The sequence below is a fragment of the Schistocerca gregaria genome, chromosome 2 (genome assembly GCF_023897955.1).
Source record: "Schistocerca gregaria isolate iqSchGreg1 chromosome 2, iqSchGreg1.2, whole genome shotgun sequence".
NCBI classification, from domain to species: Eukaryota; Metazoa; Arthropoda; class Insecta; order Orthoptera; family Acrididae; genus Schistocerca; species Schistocerca gregaria.
The window spans coordinates 697,704,555-697,726,082 of record NC_064921.1 but is presented as its reverse complement, the minus strand read 5'-3'; the positions used below and the strand labels follow the sequence as shown (position 1 = coordinate 697,726,082).

General features: G+C 37.6%; 1 protein-coding gene across 1 annotated transcript in view; it reads right to left on the bottom strand.

Annotated features, from left to right (window-relative positions):
• The window catches only part of LOC126335939 (agrin-like), a 366,195-nt gene that overhangs the window by 40,460 nt on the left and 304,207 nt on the right, over nt 1–21,528 (bottom strand). Inside the window, exon 24 of the mRNA XM_049999415.1 lies at nt 8,686–8,841. Within this exon, the coding sequence (XP_049855372.1) occupies nt 8,686–8,841 (156 nt within the window). The remainder of the gene's footprint in view (nt 1–8,685; nt 8,842–21,528) is intronic.

Sequence of the window (21,528 nt, the reverse complement as noted above, 5' to 3'; positions counted from 1 at the left end):
GTGATAGGAAAATTAGAAAATCTCAACAGGGATATAGGGAATTGCAAAGGCTTAGTCTAGATACAGTGGAGGTCTTTAAAGCAAAATGGAAACATGACCATTACTGATTAAATGAATGGCAGAGAGTAAGTTACTCTGAACAGTTCAGTGATAGGGTTGTTTTCATCAGAATTGGCAGCAAATGAACACTAACAATAATAGTTCAGGTATATATGTGGGTTCATTATCATGCTGCAAGAGTCATGAATTGTCTTGCCACACTTCAAGCCATTTGCTTCTCACATTTACTCACAGGTGTCACACAACACCCTTGTAGTAACATCGATGGATGGTTTGCCCCTGTGGCATGAATTAATGATCCTTCAGTATCAAAGAAAACTATCAGCATGGGTTTTGTCATTTGATCTGATCTGACAAGCTTTTTTTGGTATTGGAGAATCTTTCCTGACCCTCTGTGAAGAGTGAACCATGGTTTCAACATCATAAACATAGACCCATTTCTCAACACCAGTTATGAGTCTCCTCATCTCGTTCTCATTTTTTGCAGTCCAAAAGCTCTTCACAGATTCCGAGGTGAAGGTCTTTCTGGTCTTGACCTATGAGCCATGAGATGAACTTGGTGGCAACACACTGCATTCAAAGATGCTGTGTCAGGATTTCATGACATGATCCAACTGAAATGTTACATCTCTCAGACAGACAGTCTTCAATTGGCCCGCACAATTTCATTTATGTTCCTGACATGAGCATTGTCGGTAGACATCGAAGGCGGTCCTGAACGAGTGTCATCTTTAACTTCAATCCAGCCACTTTAAAGCCTTGCTAACCATTTGTAACACCAAGTACAGTTTAAGCACTCATCACTATAGGCTTTCTGCATCATTTTGTGTGTCTCTGTAAAGGTTTGCTTGAGTTTCATTATCACATTGCTCCTCTCTAACTCTACCATCTCGAAATTTGCAAACTGTTTGTCACAACATTCTACTCAAGACAGCACTGAACAATAGATAACAGACACTACTATAACAGAACTTCTGGTAGTTACACATAAAACACAGGCATGTCAACTGCATTCCGTTCCAATGAATTTTCCAGAATTTTTTGAACAGATATTGTACACTGTTCGAAAATAACAAGAGGAGAAGTTATTTTTGGAAAACTGCTGGAGGTGTGGGAAGACTCCATCTGGATTACATCAAGGTGAAACTGAGATTCTAAAAGCAGATATTGGAATGTAAGGCATCCCTAGGAGCAGATTCAGACAACAATTTAGTAATGATGAAAAGTAGACTGAAGCTGAACAGGATCATCAAGAAGAATCAAGATGAAGAGAAGTGGGATACTAAAGTACTGAGGAATGATTAAATGCATTTAAGTTCTCTCTGGCTGTAGATACTGTGAAAATGAATACCACAGTAGGCTGTTCAGTTCAAGTAGAATGGACATCTCTACAAAGGGCAGCCACAGGAGTTGGAGAGACATGTGTACTTGCAAGGTACATAACCATGAAGAAGTCTTGTGTACCATAAGAAATAACCCACTTGATCAATGAAAGAAGTAATTACAAAAATGTTTGCAGAAAGACAGGAACACATCTACATAAGTCACTCAGGTATGAAATGAGTAACCCCGACCTCTGATTCTTTCAAGAATCACATTCTACTGTATAAATCAGCTTCAAGCATCTGACTACTTAAGCTAGCTTTTCAAACATATCAGTGCTAATGATGTCATATCTCCTGAACTATGTATTGTACAATGATACAATTTTTCCAGGTACATTCAGTGGTATATGAGGATACTGTCTGCAAGATGTTTTGTAAACTGAAGAAGTAATAAATTAAAATGACATGCCAAATGCAGAAGTTTTACTGCGCAAACAGCAAAAATGTAATAAGTGATAAACATTTTTCCTTTCCCAATGTTGTTGGTGATGTCAGTAACAAAGAGTTTCATAAAGGTTTGAAATTACGTATAAAGTTAGCTGGGAGTCATAAAGTGCTATGACTCTGAAATACTGGATGAATATAGTTTTCATAATTTTCACACTGATTTATGCTGCTTCAAGACATATACTCAGCTTCTAACTGTAATATTTGATGTACTGCCTTAAACCTTTAATGTAAGATTATATCTCTTAATTGTGTAGATCACAACAGTACTTAAAATTCTTAAATTCAGGCAATAATTATATGAAAAAATAGGCAGGTAACTGGGACCATGCTCCTTGTACTGGGTTAGCCATTTTGTAATACAGATAAATAGGAAACACAGGGAAGCCAAGGTGAAATGACTGCATGAAAAAAGTGAAGAAATCAAAAAGGAATTGGTTGTCAGATACAGAAAAGTCAAGACACTCTTTGGTGAAATTGAAAGCAAAGGTGGCAATACTGATATTGCAGCAGGAATTCCACTGTTAAACATAGAGGAGAGAGAGGGAATGAGTGGAAAGAGTACACTGTCACAGTCTCTATGAGAGGGCAGGAGATTGGGAGGAGTGGAGTGTGATGGGGAAGGGGGGGGGGGATGGTGCGGGGGGTCTGTCTGATGAGATAACATGATAGAAAAAGAAATGCAAGTCAATATGAAAAGACATAGGGAATGCAATATTAGAGTCATTATCTATCAGAGCTTTGGAAGACCTACACTCAAATAGGGCAGACGGGGTAGATAATATTCTTTTGAATTTTCTAAAATCACAAAATGTGGAAGTAATTGACTATTCAAGTGGATGTGCAGAATCTATGAAACTGCAGACATGCCATCAGATTTGGGAAAATATTATCCACACAAATATGAAGATAGCAAGGACAGATAAGAACAAGAACTATCGCATAATCAGGTTAATAGCTCATTCACCCAAGCTACCAACAAGAACAATACAACACAAGAATCGGGAAAAAAGAGAAAAAAATCAAGGAGCTGTTAGATGACAATCAGTTCAGCTTTTGGAAGGATAAAGCCAACAGACAGGTAGTTCTGACATTGTGCTTGATAATGAAAGCAGGAGGAACAGCAGCAGTAGGAACAGCATTTCTGATCACACGAATACAGGGTTATAGATACAAAATCAAACAGAGGTAATGTATGAGTAGATTTAACAATGAATAAGAATATAGGATCGCAAATAAACTACTATAAACAGCATAGTGAACACATTATTGTTGCCAAGATGGACAAAAAGTAAACACCTACCACACTAGTACAAGTTTATACGATTGAAGAAATGTATGATGAGATAAAAGAAATTATTCAGATAGTTAAGGGAGTCAACAGCTTAATTGTGATGAAGGACTGGAATTCAATAGTAGGAAAAGGAAGAGAGGGGGAAATAGTAGGTGAATATGGACTGGGTGAAATGAATGAAATAGAAAGCCGCCTGGTAGAATTTTGCATAATTTAATCATAGCTAACACTTGGTTCAAGAATGAGGTTGTATGTGTTGAAGAGACCTGGAGACACATATATAATGGCAAGACAGCGATTTTGAAACCAGATTTTAAATTGTAAGAAATTTCCAGGGACAAGTATGGACTCTGACTACAATTTATTGGTTACTGACTGTAGATTAAAACTGAAGAAATTGCAAAGAGGTAGGAAATTAAGGAGATGGGGCTTAGAAAAGTTGAAAGAACCAGAGGTTTTTGAGAGTTTTAGAGGGTGCATTAGGAATTGTTGACAAGAACAGGGGAGAGGAATACCACGGAGATGATTGGGCAGCTTTACGAGATGAAATACTGAAGGCAGGAGCTTCTGTAAAGTTTGGAACGTAGGAGACGGATACTGGTAGAAGTAAAGCTGTGAGTACCGGGCGTGAGTCGTGCTTCGGTAGCTCAGATGGTAGAGCACTTGCCCGCGAAAGGCAAAGGTCCCGAGTTCGAGTCTCTGTCGGGCACACAGTTTTAATCTGCCAGGAAGTTTCATATCAGCACACACTCCGCTGCAGAGTGAAAATCTCATTCTGACTCATCAGTATATTAAATACAACAATATTCCACAGTAGTATGTAAACTAGTCATAGTGGCTAATGTCATAAATCACACAAGTAGCTTAAATTCCAATGTATAACAAGTTCCATTAAGACTGCTGACAGTTAATGACCTCTTAACTGTCAGCAGTCATTATGCAACCCGTTATATATTGGAGTTTAACCTACTTGTGCGATTTATGACATTAGCCAATTATGGCTTTTTTATGTACCACTGTGGACATCATTGCATTTGGTACATTGTTGAGTCATTTATGAGCAGTGTGCATTTTTGATCTATCTGATGTACAGCTTTTCTTGTTACAATAATTGAAACCAATAAATTGTAAAGGTGAATGTGTACAGGTGACGTCTATAAAAATGCTTTTCTTCAGGTACACAGGGCCGAGGGGGGGGGGGGGGGGGGGGGTAGTGGGAAGATACAGCATGAAGGAATCATCTGAAAGGGACAGAAATCAGTAGATGTGATATACATATACAGACAAACTATTGATTAAAATTTCAGAAAAATTGGTTGATTTATTCAAGAGATAGAGCTTCACAAATTGAGCAAGTCAATAATGTGTTGGTCCACCCCTGGCCCTTACGCAAGCAGTTGTTCACCTTGACGATGACTGATAAAGCCACTGGATGCCCTCCTGTGGGATATCATGCCACATTCTGTCCAACTGGTGAGTTAGATCATTAAAATCCTGAGCTGGTTGGAGGGCCTACCCATAATATCCCACATGGCCTCAATTGGGAAGAGATCTGGCAACCTTGCTGACCCAGGAAGGGTTTGGGAAGCACAAAGACAATCAGTAAAAAATCTTATGGGATGTGGGTGGGCATTATCCTGTTGAAATGTATACCCATTATGGCCTGCCACGAAGGGCAACAAAACATGGCTTAGAATACTGTCAACATACTGCTGTGCTGTAAGGGTGCCAATGATGGCAACCAAAGTGATCCTGCTATGAAAACAAATGGCACTTCAGACCACCACTCCTGGATGTCAGGCCGTATCATGGGTGACAGTGTGTCCGCTCCGATAGCTGAATGGTCAGCAAGACGGACTGCCAACCTAATGGGCCCGAGTACGATTCCTGGCTGGGTTGGGGATTTTCTCTGCACAGGGACTGGGTGTTGTTGTCTTCATCATCATTTCATCCCCATCTGCTGCACAGGTTGGTCAATGTGGTGTCGAATGCAGTAAGACCTGCACCAAGGCAGCCGGACCTGTCCCGTAAGGGGCCTCGCGGCCAATGATGCCAAATGCTCATTTCCATTTCCATGGGTGACAGTCAGATTGATATTCCACCATGACACTGGGTGCCTCAAGATACATCTTCATCCTGAAATCTCCTTGGCTGGTGCAGAGCTGTCTTCATTGATGAGGCCTGCATTACACTGAGCCACAATGACCAATGAAGACATATCTGGAGATACACTGGACAGTAGTGGGATACTCACCTGAGTCTTACCTGACAACATGGAGTGATGGTCTGGGGTGCCATTTCTTTCCATAGCAGAATACCTTTGGACATCATCCGCAATATCCTTACAGCACAGTGGCATGCTGACGATATTCTACACCCCATTTTGTTGCTCTTCACGGTAAACCATCCTGGGCTTACATTTCAGCAAATGTTTGTGTAAGGGCCAGAGATGGACTAACACATTACTGACTTGCTCAATTAGTGAAGCTCTTTCTATTGAATAAATCATCCAAGTTTTTTGAAAGTGTAATCATTTGCTTGTCTGTACATGTACATCACATCTATTTATTTCTGTCACAAATGGATAATTCCTTTGTAGTGCATGTTTCTTTATTTTGTCTCAGAGTGTTTTCAGCAGCTGTAGCAAGTTATCTACATTATGTTGACTTAAAAAGAAAAACTCATATCTCAAAAATAAAACAAAATTATTTTTGTTGGATTATTATGTTGAAAACCTTGTATCTCAATTAGTAACTGAATGAGAGGTAATGGCCAATATGCTGGGCTCTAGTGAGGAAAAGAAGAAACAGTGTAATGGGTTGTTACAATTAAGCCAAGAGTGTCTGGGTACTGCAGCACAGGCTGTACACACTACAGGACACCAAAAGGTGGTAGGTATCTTTACTAATCAGTGTGTTCACAGAGTATGCTGAAAAAATGATAATTCCACTAACTGTCAGCAGGTGAAAATATGGTGCTGAAAGCAGTCAGAATATGAAATGTTTCTGGTTTTAATGTTAGTTGTCTGTTTGCCACTTGGTGACACATTTTGATTTCGTTTTTGAAGTGACTGTAAGTGTAAAGTGTTAAGAAGGCTGAAGTTTGCTTTACAAGATGTAGTGGCTATTTATAAGAGAGAGTGTATCATTATAAAACATAAAATGTAAAAATAAATAAATACATAATACAGATTATAAAAATTGAAGCTGCCTGCTACTGATTCAATAATGACATTAACAGATTGAAGACAAAATAACAGATGAACTGAAATCCACCATCTCTGTAACAAAAAGAATCCACAAATGTGGACATGAGGTATAATAAAGGAAGAAAAATCTCTGCAGTAAATTCAGTTCAGAGAATAGCGTCATAACAAATTCTCTTTTATAAACCTTACATAAAAGATATTTGAAACTACAGAGTAAATATGTTTTATTTTAGAAGAGTATTTTAATTTAGTTTATTTTTGTTGTAAGAACAGGGGGGTGGGGGGATAAAAGGGTGCCCAAAGACACATAAAAGGAAAACTACATGACACTACCGTCGCCAGTGTTGAGACCTCTCATCCTGGAGTCTGAGTGACCTGTCCGTCCTTTTTAACTGTTCTCAACCTATCTCCCTGAGAAAGGGAAAGGAAGTTAGGATAGTGTCATGTGCTATATCGTCACCACGTGTCTTTTGGCAGTACTAAATATTTTGTCTCTGGTAGTAAGTGCTGGTCAGAAATTCTGTCATAAGTCAATAGTTTCCATGAACAAACTTTCCTTTTGATAGTGTAGGTCAGCATGTACTAGTCACAGGAGCAAATAGAAGATAATGGATGAAAACATCATGTATGTTTTGTACCATAGCCATCCACAAAGATATGGGCCAAGTGAAGTGACAATTAGCGGGAGTGAGAGTGAGAGAACAATGTCCTAAGATTCTTACATGCTGTCTGGGTGGTGGTATATCTTTTGGGAGTGATAGAGACCATTGTAGGGAGGATATTACTCACTTCAGAGCTTGATGAAAGGGTTTCTGAGTGTTGCCATAAGCCATTGTTAAGGTTGCCCAGTCTGGAGATGCTTGTTAACAGATGTGGTTGGTATAGCTGGGTGTATATGACACATTAGATGTGCTTATAGACTGCATGTGGGACTAGGTTCTTTTGTGCATGTTTGTAGAATATTATGAAGGGATTCCTCATCCCCACAGATTCACTACATACATGTTGCAAGATTGTATGGGAAATACTTTCTGATCTGGAAGTGGCAGCAGGTAATGTGGATTTAGTTTCTTATAAATTCATCCCATAGAGAGATAGAGGTTGATACTGAAGAAGGGGGCACATATATATTAAGATCCCTAGCTGAAACACATTTGTGGTGTTCCCGACAAGGGTGCCCTCACTGGATGTGGAAGACGTTGCACATACTGATACATCTGTATTTTCCATTCACATGGCATGGAATTACTAGAGAGAGGACAGAAGATTAGCTGAACACAAATAGGATAAGTATCGATCTAACAAAGAGCACCATAACATTTGCCTACAATTGTGTTGGAACTGCTCACTGTGTTGACAAATTTTGAATATCTGGAGGTAGTATTCGAGAAAGGGGGGGATACAATAATGATAATAATAATAATAATAATAATAATAATAATAATAATAATAATAATCCAAAAAACCGAATGTGATGGTGTCTTCCAGTGAGAGGTGTAGACTGTCAGGCAAAAAAGAGCTTCTTTCAGGTAAAACAAGCAATGTGGACTAGTGGTTCAGACATTTGAATTTTATTTAGGAGGAGTATGATTCAAATGATAATCTGACCATTTTGTTGTACATATTCTGTTGTTTCCCTAAATTGATTTAGATGAAAGCAGAAACGGTTCATTTGAAAAGGACACAGCTGATTTCCTTCCTCATGCTTGTTCTATCTGAGCTGGTGATCTGCCTGCAACGATCTCTTTGTCAGTGGGACATTAAACACTTAATGTTCTTCTGACATTTGAAATGATCAGCTCTGAAGGATTGCTCAAGAAAAGTGAAGCTTAAGTGATAATGTTCTTAGGTTACATATTATATATTAATGTTATGTATGTCAGTCACTAAAAATGTACAACAAAGAGCTTCACATTTTATGGAGGGAAACTTGTGTGCTGTAATAGTTAAATGACTTGAAATAAGTTTCATTCACCAACTACATGAAAATATTTAGCTTGAAGAATAGCTTCAGTGCATGAGTGCATAATAAAGAAAGCCAATGTGGAAGAATGGAGGAAAAGTGAGTAGCTAGATTATGCTCATAACATAACTGAAAGTATGCAAAATGATAGAGACCAGTGGCAATGTATGAGTAGAATCTGTGTATTTGTTTGTACATATTATGACAGAAATATGAAAGCTTCACTATAGTACTGTATAGTTAATTATTATGTAAAATAGAAAATGTGACAAACAGAACATCGTTAAACTGAATTAAATACAAAAATAAAATTTTATAAAGGACTTACTCTTCACCAAAGTATTCAATATCTTCATAGTATGCATCATATTCATTGCTTATTTCATAGTCCAGGTTCTGTAGGATTCCATGGAGGCCTGTCAGATTTTCTGTGATACTTCCACTAGTAGTGTTGACTGTTTTATCTCTCGTGTAGTTCATGGAACTGGAAGAGAAGAAATAATTCATCCTTTCATCACTTACATAATTTATTAGACTCATCTGTAATTTTGAGGTTAAATTTTAGTGGAGCTTGTGAATTGTGGTTTATTAGTCTCACAAAATACATAATCAAAATCATTTGATTCAGTTACAGGAGACACATCAGAAGTTTGGTAAAATTTACCGTAAACATAGAAAGCTGATGTTTACATACAACATCATAACAATAATACAATTTTGTTTTATATACAAAAAAGGCAGAGATCATAACAATAACAATAATAAAAAATAGTATCTAAAAATCTAACGCTAAATTACTCTAGCTCAAATTATCATGTCATCCTCTAAAAATTCTTCTATCAAACAGTAGCATCCCCCCCCCCCCTCCCCAGAATGTGATGTAGCCTTATTTTGAGGATCTCTGGCTTGTGTTTTGATACAAATGGGTATGCTGATTGTTGGGAGCACAGATGCTGTTATAAATATTATCAGGTGAGCACCAGCATATTTTTCTCGTGTATTAATTATGGTATGCACAAACAACATTTTCATAGTTTGCTCAGTCATTTTATTGATGGGCTTAGTTAGGATCTTTTCTTTCAGTATCTACTTACCATAGCAATTCTCACTTTTTTCTAAAGGCTCACAGAATATCTGGACATAATTTCAAGAAGAACCATTAAAACAAAACTGAATCCAAATCAAGTAGCAAAACTACCAGTTCTAGATAAATAGATGTTCTCTATGTTGTTATTTGGTTGTTATTATTGATTTAAGTCTGAAGACTGGTTGATCTTCTACATAAGTACTGTGATGTACATTCATCACAGTAATCACATAGAAACAAAAAGACTTGCACAGGATAAAATGGTGGGAAGAGCTTCATCAAACCAGTGTTTGGTTAATAGAGAAATATCTGACAGTGCAAGTCACATACCTGATTAACTAACAAGAAACCCCTTGAGTGGGAGGTTGAAAAAGTTTACAGCATTTTCACCCCACATATTGTCTACCATGCAATCATAATATTGGCTGCTAATGGCAACAGGGGACAAGAATGGAGGTATCCAATGGTGAGCACAGCGTGAGGCAATGGAGCGTAGTTGAACTACTTACTTAACTGGTAACTCGCAACAGTACTACAGTGCTAGTGGTGTTAATACAAAGCAGAGCAATGGCAAAGATAATCACAGAGAACATTGCATTATATCTACAATAACAGTTGCCAAAGTTGGAATTTTGCAAAGTGAGAAAGACATGTCACATGAAATATTAGTGTTTCTGCAACGCATATGCTCAACTGTGTGGACATTGTCCATGAGGAATACAATGATGAGAATACAGGTTTAACAAGTGAAAGTGATACTGAAACAGGTGTCAGGCCATGTAATTCATAATCCTTGTTGGACTGGAAGCCACAAGTCACGTCTCCAATGAAACATAGTTCAGGAAAATCGTTGTTTAAGGAGCAGGTACTAAACATAGCTACATACATGGAAGATTATCCAGTTAAAAAACAATTACGAACAGATTTGAATAAATCCACAGCAATACAACTGTGTGTATTCAAGGGAGGACAAGGTGCACTTGTTACAAAAACTTGTGTTTGTGCATTTCAAGAATGCTCCATACAATTTAAAGAATGTGCACGATAGTGACCTACTATGTTGTGCACATCAAATTGCATATGATATAGATTACACTGATTTCAAGGGAAACAGTTGGGAGTTGCATAACTTCAAACAGTGCTACAGAACTGTGGGACATAAAATAACAAAATTTCAAATGAAACGTCAACTTGACAATGCAGAGCAAACTGCGAAAATTAGGGACACCAAGGGACATCAAGGTCAGTTAACATCAGTGCCTTGACACATTTGTATAGTTAAGCCAACTGTAAATATGGGCGGTAGATTGGCAGAAAAGTTATTTAATGTGCTGCAAGAAGTTGGAGGAGCTCTGGCCCCTACAATTCTTTCTTGTGTGTGTGATCTTACAAGGGTAGTTGGGAATATTTATGTCACAACAATCAAGTGTGGGAAAATGGGCATAAGAGTACTACATCCATGATATGAGCACTATTTTTGGCTGTAGCTGGTCAAAATAACTTGCTTTTACTTGATTAATGGTCTGCATATGAAAATCATACTCCTTTAGAGCAAACTATCCCTCCTGTAAAGTGTGTGACATTTCAATTCATACCACCTGGATCACTTAACAAGTTCAGCCTCTGGATATTTTTTCCCATGTCTATAAACATATTATCTCACTACCTTCAACTATGATTTAAAGGATAGCCAGCTTCACGATAAGCACCATCACAAACTGTTTCACATCCAGTTGCATACCATCACATTCCATCAGTTCTCATCATCCCATTACACCAATGTGATTCTACATGCCTTCTTTAAGAGTGGATACCTACCGGAATATTGAGCACTATCAGTCTTGATGGTGTGAACCTTTGTGATTACTGTGGCATGCCATTTTTGATTCAGTGTTCATGGTGCTAGTTAATGGCTTGTTTTGAACATTTCTCGAATCTCAACAATATCAATTTTGCGAAGTGTAATTCACACATCTGATAGAAGGTTGATCTCTGCACCTCCCAGACACTAATTTTCTGTTGCCTTCCAATCATTAATATTTTTCCTGTCATAATTGTTAACACAACTCTTTCAAATGAGCCTGAACATGCAGCCCTGCCCACAAGGAAACTCATTTGTAATTACAGACATTAAACTGATGTGCTTGGGAGATAGTATTACAATTTACCCAGATATGTTCCGAACTTGAACAAAGAAGTGAACTAATGTATGCATGGAAATAAGGTTGTATGTCATACTTGTATTTTTGCACTTGACAGTTTGCTAAGTAATTTACAGTCAAAGCACAAATCAGATGCTAACATTCATATATATTATAATTTTCAAAATGCTAGTAGGAAATAATTATAAGCTTCTTGTGAAACTGGAAACATCTGAAAGTAAGTGATGACTCACAAACTGATTTTCTGGCAGAAAACTGATCAATCTGAAACCATTAGTCACTGAGGTTTCATTTAAAGTGCTTTCAATAGTAACACTTGCAATAATAGTTGTTAATGTTATTGAGAAAGGCACTGATGATTTACACTGGTTGCCATAAATTGGGGAAAAGTTATGACAACTAACAACTACTTGAGCAAACTTAAGGAAGTGACACAAAATTGAGTATCTTGATATGTGAGTAGTACTACACGAAACAACAACATGTAAACCAATAGTACAATGACCAATTCATTTCGTCAGTGCAGAACACAGATCTGCATGGGATAATAGCAGTCTTACATGAAAAATAAAAATCAACTCTGTTGAACGGCAATAATGTGTCGCTTACCAGGTGAAAATTACGGGGAGCCACTGCCAAACTGGAGGCAGATAGAGATGGTCCAGAGGTTAAATATTCACCATTATCTTGTTCATAAGCTGTTGGAACAATGTCTAACTACTGGTTCAGCATCCAAAAGGTGCTGATGGTGCTATGCCTTGAATGACTAGGACTGTGACATCACCCAACTTACACCAAACTTTGCTAAAACTAAACTAAACTCCACCCACACAGGCCATGAAGGCCCAATGATACTGATCAGCCACTGTTTGATCTGGCATGTGGTCAGCACACCGCTCTCCCAGCCGTATGTCAGTTTACAAGATTAGAGGCACTACTTCTCAATCAAGTAGTTCCTCAGTTTTCCTCACAAGGCCTGAGTGCACTCTGATTGCCAACAGTGTTCAGCAGACTGGATGGTCACCCATTCTAGAGCTAGCCCAGCCTGACAGCACTTAACTTAGTCTGCAGACTAGAACTGGAGTTACTACTGCTGCAACGTCATTGGCCACCAAACTTTGCTACACCCTCCATAAGACTGATATCTCTGTCTACTATGCACAGAGAAGGGTTCATGAAAAAGTTGATGATCAGCTACAGATGTGATGCTCACCCATCAATTATAAGCGAGCCCTTCTAGAATGCACATTGAAATGTACTCAGTGATGAAAATAAATGGATAGCTGTTTTTTCTGGAGTAAGTTCTGGGTTTAACTTGTAAAGTGACAGTGGGCATGGTCTGATTTGCATGATTTGTGTTTATCTAAACATTTATAAAAAATACGTCTTCTGACAAGGCATGTCTTTGTGCATGGTGGTGTGTCTTACCAGGTGGCAATGCAGACCTCCATGTTCTTCATCACAATATTGCAGTAATGTCTGTGTAGAGAGATTATTATGTATGTCCTGATGCCAGTAAGGTAACTAATGATTTTATCCTACTAGATGACAATTCTCAACCACTCAGGTCTTGTCTTGTGATAGAATATAGTCTAGAAGAAACAATCTGTTTATCTGTGTGTGGTGGAGCAAGCTGGGATATTTTTACTTCCCCTCTTGTTTTGCCATCTGCCTATTTAATTTTTTTTTCATTTTTGACTGATTACCATTAACATATGTGAGTATAATCGGCATTTTCATAAAAGAGAAAGGTTGGCCCTCAGTTTTAAAGAATATAACACCAGTTCTAATTTTGTGCTTAGTTCTACATATGTAATTGATTTTCTAATTTATTTCGACTATTCCTAGTTAGTATCTTTTGTTATAGGGTGAAATCAGTAATTGTTTTCTAACTTAAATTCTATTGTTGAATTATAAACAAATATAAATTCTGTTCTAATTATAACATTTGGAGGAACAACTAATAGTTGTCTTAAAGGATCTATTTGGCTCTATTTGAAAACATGTTAGCAAAGCCAGCCCTTAATTAATTCCAATGTAATTACCAGTTTTGTTCAAAGTATTGTTTGTGTAACTATATTTGTTGATTTCATCATTTAAACAAATAATTTGACCTAACTCTTGTAGTAGAAGAAACTGTTAATGAAACAGAATTTTTTGTTGTATTCAGTTAATTTAATGAGTTATGTTTTAATTGTAATTACTGTAAATTAAACATCAAACAATGTCTAGTTTTAGTGCCTATTATTGTGATGATATATAAGGGCCTGATTTTTGGTCCCAAGATAGTCAGTCCACGGCCGAGTTTCGGGCAAGAAACCTGTGTTGGTCAGAACAACAACAATGCATCAACTTAACTGTGAAATAAGTGTTAGACCAATAGGCCATGTATTAAAACAATGAGAGTGTGTATTCATTTTATTTGAAAGATTGTAAAATGTGTGGTTAGGTTTTTATTGTTCGTAGATGTTCAACAGTAATCTATTGTAGCAGTTTGTTGTTGTTTGCCTGCAAACTATTAATGAGGCTTATTGAAAGTTAAACAACAGTGCACTGCCCATATAACTGTGTATTATTGTGTGGGGGGGGGGGGGGGGGGGTTGTGATCAGTGAAAGTAAAGAACTGTGAAATGCAAATGTGCACCTCAGCTACATCATTTAAAGTAGTCAGTGTTGTACTTCCACCCAACATTTTTCAGCCAGTGTAACATTGCTGTATGTCGATACCAAGGACAATCAATGAGGAAATAAAGCAGGCAAACATCACATGTGGGAACATCAACAGTGTCATAAGCTGTTATTCATATGTAACCCAACTCAGTACTGGCTCTGTCGTCACTGTTATTCAGAATAAAACTTAATAGTACATGAAGACTTCGAAAATTTAATTATTTTGTTGGAGGTGCATGTGGTGACTGAGAAATCTTTTCAGTTTATCTTTTATGGACTTTAAGCCTACATCTCTGTGTATTCCTGACAGACAGTGCTTTGTATTGTTGTAGCTGAAGCTTAGTACAACAAACAACATGACAGAGAATGACAACAGAAATAATTACAGTCAATCTGTGTAAGATGCTAAAACCTGTACAGCCTAGTTTACTGCCTGCACAGAGGACAATTAACCAGCCAGTAACATTGTGGAATTTGCACACTGTGATAACCAAGTGGGTTCGGTGTTTTTAGATCTTCTGGGACTCTCCACTTTCTTGAATCATATAGAGAAGGATTTGCTAAAATCTTTTACTCTAGAGACAGCACACATAAGTAGAGTCTTTTAATGTGAAGTGAATATTGCCATTTCACTGCAAATGCTTCACGCAGATGAGTACAAAGTATAAAACATAGGCTAAATTCAACTGCTGATAGTTAATTTGATATCCTAGATTTCAGGTACTTGTCAGTGATTCTCAATTTTCTAATCCCACTAACTATTTACATTGCTGGCTATTAAAATTGTACCATGGAAGACAGCAAGCAAGAACATCAGTTTGGCATGAAGTGTACTACATGCTTAAACATGCAAATGATTAGCACTTTAGTGCAACTACACTGTTTGTAAACAAGGAACAATTAAACAGCTGGTTTCTTATGCAGAAATAGCATTTGAATGTTGTTTGTCTGCAAAAACGTTGTGTTATGCCTCAAGTAAGGAGAAACATCTGCCAGCATGTGTCAGAATGTGATAGGATGGTGGCCTAGTGAGATTGAGGTTTATCATTTTGCGATAATGCTGCTCTTGCTGATAGGAGACCCATGGCTGTCATGAGAATATGGTATCAAAGGAGTTCACAACAGCCAAATATAGTGATGTGCAGCATCACAATGGATCCACATGCCTAGAGAGGCATACTGTTCACCTGGTTAAGCGGGATTGTACGGCAGTATATTTACTGTATATCAGTCCCTGTGAACCATTTATAGCCTTTATTCTTCATTTTTTATGAATCACCTTACAATGCTGTACCAAGTAAGATGGTCTGCATTGGTGATAGAATACTGACAAACAGCAATACAAATTTAGTGTCATAAAACTTGTCATCTCTTTTCTTTCACTGGATGAATACTATTTAAATATATGGCAAAACCTTGGCCTGCATTTTAAAATTTCTTCTCTCGCTCCAGGCCAGAGGGTCATATCAGTAACAGTGGAGTAAAGCAAGAAAAGGAATCTTTTCATATTTTTGTGCCATAGTCAAGTAATAATGTTTGAATGATATTCTGCCATTTTACTGTACAATTTCTTTATTATATGTTACTAACATAATTTCAGCCTTAAGCCACTACCAAGTACAAGAGTGTTCGATATAATTAGACTTTGTTAAATGAAGTCATTATCAGGTTCTACTGAACTAGATGTCCCAATGTGTAGATGAGAACCAAATCAACAAAATGTATGGCAGACAGGTAGCAAACATGTTTTCCAGACAGGAAACAATTGAAACACAGAAAAACACCAATACACTAGTTACACATGCAATGAACCATGTTGATTTCACTAAATCATGTTAACAGCACATGAAACTGCCATATTGGTGTTCATTCTGTGTTTCAGTTGTTTAATGGCTGAAAAACATGTTTTCTACCCATCTGCCATACATTTTGTTGACTTTTTACTTATCTACATGCTGGGACAGCCAGTTCAGTAAATCCTGATGACAACTTCACTTAACAAAATCTAACTATACCCAACACTGTAGTTGTACTTGATAATGACTTAAAGCCAAAATCATGATAGTAATATAAAATAAAGAAGTTGCACAGTCAAATGGCAGAAATATCATTCAAACAAAAAAATTATTCTTGCTTTTGTTATTTTTTGTATGCAGCTTTAACCAACAATATGAAAGTAAATCATTTGACAGTGAAATAATTTTACTGCATTAATAGTGAACTTCCAGGTATTCAGTCAAGTTGTTGTTACCATTTTCTGTACAATATTTTGATGACTGACCTAGCCATCTTCTTCAGATGCTGTGAGTCTTGCTATTATGTGTACTTACTGCCTGGACTCCAACCATACTGTGAGATATTGTTGCTCTCATGCTGCTATTTATAGCCAAGTTCAATTCCTAATGTCCACTCCACCCTTGAATGCACTTTTGTGTTGTAGAGTATGCACTGATACTCTGCAAAATGCCAATTCCCTTCTATAAAACAAAAGAGCATCAAAGGATGAAGTGGACATTAGAAAAGAAATTTGCCTGGAAATGGTGGCATTAGACCAACAGTAGCTTGCAGTCTAGTTGGAGTCCAGGCAGCTTGTACACATAATAGCAAAACTCACAACACTGGAAGAAGATGATTAGGTTGGTCATCAAAATACGGTGCAGGAAATGGAAACAACAATTCAGCTAGATACCTGGAAGCTCACTATTAATCAATCGTCCAGAGAAAACCTAAAAGATTACAGTTTTACTGCAGATAAATATTCCTTTTAACATCAGTGTGCAATGTAGAAAAGGGATTCATCCTTTTATCTGTTTGTTGATAAAGCTGATGACTGCCAGTTTTACAAAAAAGAGAAACTCAGCACCACCACATGCAATTTTTATTGTTTATGACCATTGCCTATTTTTGCTTGTATGTGATGTCTGTAAGAGCACTGCAGAAAATAAATTACAGGAGCATATCTCTTCTCAGGTTCCCCAACTCTAAAACACAAACAATTAGAATATTCACATAGCTCCTTTCATAACATTATATATCTGTATGTGTGTGTGTGTGTGTGTGTGTGTGTGTGTGTGTGTGTGTGCGTGCGTGCGTACGTGTGTGTTTGTGTATGTGTGTGTTAAGGAGGTAGCTTTTCAGCATGTGAAAAATAAAAAACTTAAATGAGTGAAACTGAATGTGAGTGGAATATACTGGTCCCTACAATGGCACATTGATTAAAGCCATCCTTACTTAGGGCATATTCACCATGAAGCATGCCAAATGCAGTTTGCATAATGATTGGATGCTCAAATGTCTACATATGAAACTGATAAATTAAGAAATAAACATCAGGATACTAACTTTAACATTTATGCTTATGTATCTTTAAGGTGTTCAGTTTACATTCTCGTGAGTTAAAAAAGGAAACAAAGGTTTCTAATGAACTGTAATTCAACTGTGTTTGCAATGTATAAATACTAAAAAATAATATACTGAGAAGCAATTTAACTGAGGCTAGCACTTCATTTAGTTTGATAATGAGTAAGTGTAAAATGCCGAAGAATCACTCAGCCACAGACTACAAACTGAAGCATAGTCTGAAAAGACATTTATCTTCGAAAGTTAGATATTCGTAAAATGTCATTGCATGTCAATAATTTACAGCTCATTAGAAAGCTTAGAGGACAGAATTAACACAATGCACATTGATGGAATAGGTCACAGGGGAACAGCCAGATGCCAGTGTCCAATGGACACAACATTTTGGCAAGCAAGCTGATGAAGATACTGCCTTTTAAGAGTCGCCTCACAGGTGTCATCTACAATCTTGCTACACCTGTCTCAGAAGTCAGTTCATTTTGCAATATCTCCTTCCTGTTCTTAATCACACTAAGTGCAGGTTCTAAAGCCTTACTAAGGATGTAGCAAATATCATTAATGATAAATGGTTCCATTAATTGAATCAAGATACATTCTTCAGTGACACAGTCTAGAAGTTAGGCATCTGTGTCAGAAACATACGATGATTGTAATCCGTTCTGTGTAATTCTGATAGTGTTCTGTGACTGTTGACTTGTTAAACTGCTGCTGTGTAGTGTCACTGGTGTTTTCAGCAATGATCTCTGACTGTATGCACCATCTGACCTAAGTATGACATGCCACATTTATAAGGAATCCGACGGATCTCAGATTTCCATTGCTAAGGATCGTCCTTGACACTATTGTTTTAGTAGATCACATGGCTGCTTTCCTACATGGCCTTGCCTTTGATGGGGTTGGAGATTCCTGTGACTGGACTGTAGTAACTGGGTCCAGAAGTATGTATAGAACAGGTCTAGCGACTAGGTCTGTTGCAAGTATATGAGCCATGTGTCAAGGTGTTGGGAGCAAGGGTTGAACTGTAATGGACAAGTATATCACACAGCTTGAATGAGCAGTGTAATACCACCATCAGGAGGAAGGGGAGGATAGTGGGGAGTATATTTCTCATTTCAAGTAAACAACAAAGCCAGTTGTACAAGACGTGAGGGCTATGAGAGGTGCAATGTGCAGATCAGACCATTTCGTGCTAATGTCTAAGATATTATACAAGTTTATCAAAGGCACAGAAATTCAAGTGGAAGCCAAACCAGAGAAAGCCAATAATATTCAATATAATTTACAAAGCCTTGACCATAGTTCTACCCACTTCTTGTACCAGCAAAGGCTAGCAGAAAAACTTGCTGCCATTGAAGAAACCTCTGCAGATAAGATGTATGAGATGGTTAAAGAAGCCATCCATAATGCAACTTATGAAACACTGGGTAAAAAAAAAAATCCGAAAGAGTAATGGAATATGTGATGAGTGGTGGAACCACTCAGTACAAGAGAAGGTAGAAAGTAAGAAGAAAGTTTATAACAAATTCTTGAACTCAAGATCAGACGATGATTGGCTGGAATACAGAGAGCAGAGAAAAGATGCACAGAAAACAATAATTAAGACACAAAACCAAACCTGGCAGAAAACTGGTGAAGAGATACAACAAAAGCTTGGGGAAATACACGAGCAAATAAAGCCTGGAAGGTATTAAAAACAATGAGAACACAGAATAAAGATGAAGCAAATATAAACTTCATTAGCATACAGGAATGGGTACAACACTACCAAGGACTACTAACTGAGAACAGAGCTGCAGTCACTGAGAACCCACAAGGCATTGAAATGAGTAATAGTCACCTGGTTAAAGCAACACCGTCAAAACTCTTTGAGATATTGGCAGTGATTTTTGACAAATGCCTTAGAGGTGAAAGCCCCAAAGGAGTGGAAAAAGACAACAATTACATCAATATTTAAGAAGGGCAACAGGAGGAATTGTGCAAACTATCATGGTATTAGTGTGATGCCATCCATGGTGAGAGTCTATGGCCTTATCCTGAAAAAGAGGGTAGAAGAAGAAATAACCGAATCTGAAGAACAAAGTGGATTCAGATCTGGTTGCTACTGTACCGATGGAGTATTTACCCTCAAAAACCTAGTGGAGAAAAGGAGAGCAAGGAGCCTTACAACCCACCTTGTCTTTGTAGACCTCCAGAAAGCTTATGACACAGTTCCTCAAAACAAGCTATGGACAAGTCTAATTGATATGGTGTGTCAGTGAGCTATGTGAAAGCCTTCAGACTCCTCTACCAAGGTTGTACGGCAATGGTTAAAGTGAGAAATCAACTATCTCCAGAGTATGAGGTGACAAAGGGACTATGCCAGAGATGCACACTTGCCCCTACACTCTTTAAGATCTACCTATAGGAGGCACTAATATCATGGAAAAGGAAATGCAGAGGAATGGGTGTCCCTATAGACGATGAGATCTTGTTCACTCTATTTTTTGCTGACAACCAAGTGTTAGTAGCTGGAGATGAGGAAGATGCAAATTACATGTTACGCAAATTAAAAGAAGAATATGAAAAATGGGGTCTTATCATAAACGTATCTAAAACAGAATTTCTGAAAGTGGGAGAAAATACTGTTAACAACGTACAGCTTGGTTCTGATACTGTTAAAGGGTGTCATAATTTTAAGTATTTGGGAGTGACAGTGACGTCCAATGGTAGAAGTATGGATGATGTAAACAATAAAATAGGCCAGTGCAAGCAAGCCATAAAGCAACTAAATGGTATTCTCTGGAAGAAGGAAAAAAAAAAAAAAAAAAAAAAAACATAACGCACAGAACAAAACATACCATCTACCACACAATTATTGAAAGTATCACAACTTATGGTGCAGAGTTGTGGGAACTAACTCAGAGGCAGAAAGATCACCTGCTGGCTGTTGGATTTCTGGAGATGGAGTTGTGGATGCTCCAGACTTGACCATATTAGAAATGATAGGATCAGAGAGGTTATGAATGTCAAAAGCACAATCCTAGAATACATAGAAAGGAAGCACCTACTCTGGTATGGTCACTTACAGCATATGCCAGACACAAGATAGCCAAAATGGGTATGGCAATAGACTCCACATCAAAACATAAAGTGCGGTAGACCTGTGAGATGCTGGAAAGATGACGTCAATGAAACAATGGTGGCGAGAGATCTTAATGAAGGAGACTGGAATGACCGTGAATGATGGAGATTGGGATGCAAGAGGTGGTGGCAGCCATAGAAACCTCGCTCATATATATATACATACATACTCTGCAAGCCACTGTATGGTGCATGGCAGAGGTACCCTGTACTACAATTAGTCATTTCTTCTCCTGTTCTACCAGCAAACAGAGCAAGGGAAAAATGCTTATATATATTTCTCCATATGAGCCCTACTTTCTTGTACCTTATCTCTGTGGTCCTTATATGAAATGTATGTAGGTGGCAGTAAGACTGCCCTACAGCTTCAAATGCCAGTTCTCTAAGTTTTCTCAATAGTATTCAAGAATGGGTCACACTATTGTTCTATATGTGATCTCTTTTACAGATGAACCACAATTTTCTAAGATTGTTCCAATAAACTGAAGTCAACCATTTGTGTTCCTCACTACAATCCTTGCATGCTTGTTCCATTTCACATCACCCTGCATTGTTACACCTAGGTATTTGATCAACTTGATTGTGTGAAGTAGCACAGTATTAATGCTGTATTTGAACATTGTGAAATTGTGTTTCCTACTCATTTGCATTAACTTAAATTTTTCTATGCTTAGAACTAGCTACCAATCATCATCACACCAACTAGATATTTTGTTTAAGTCATGTTGTATGTGCCTAAAGGCTATCAAGGCTGACATCTTCCCATATAGTA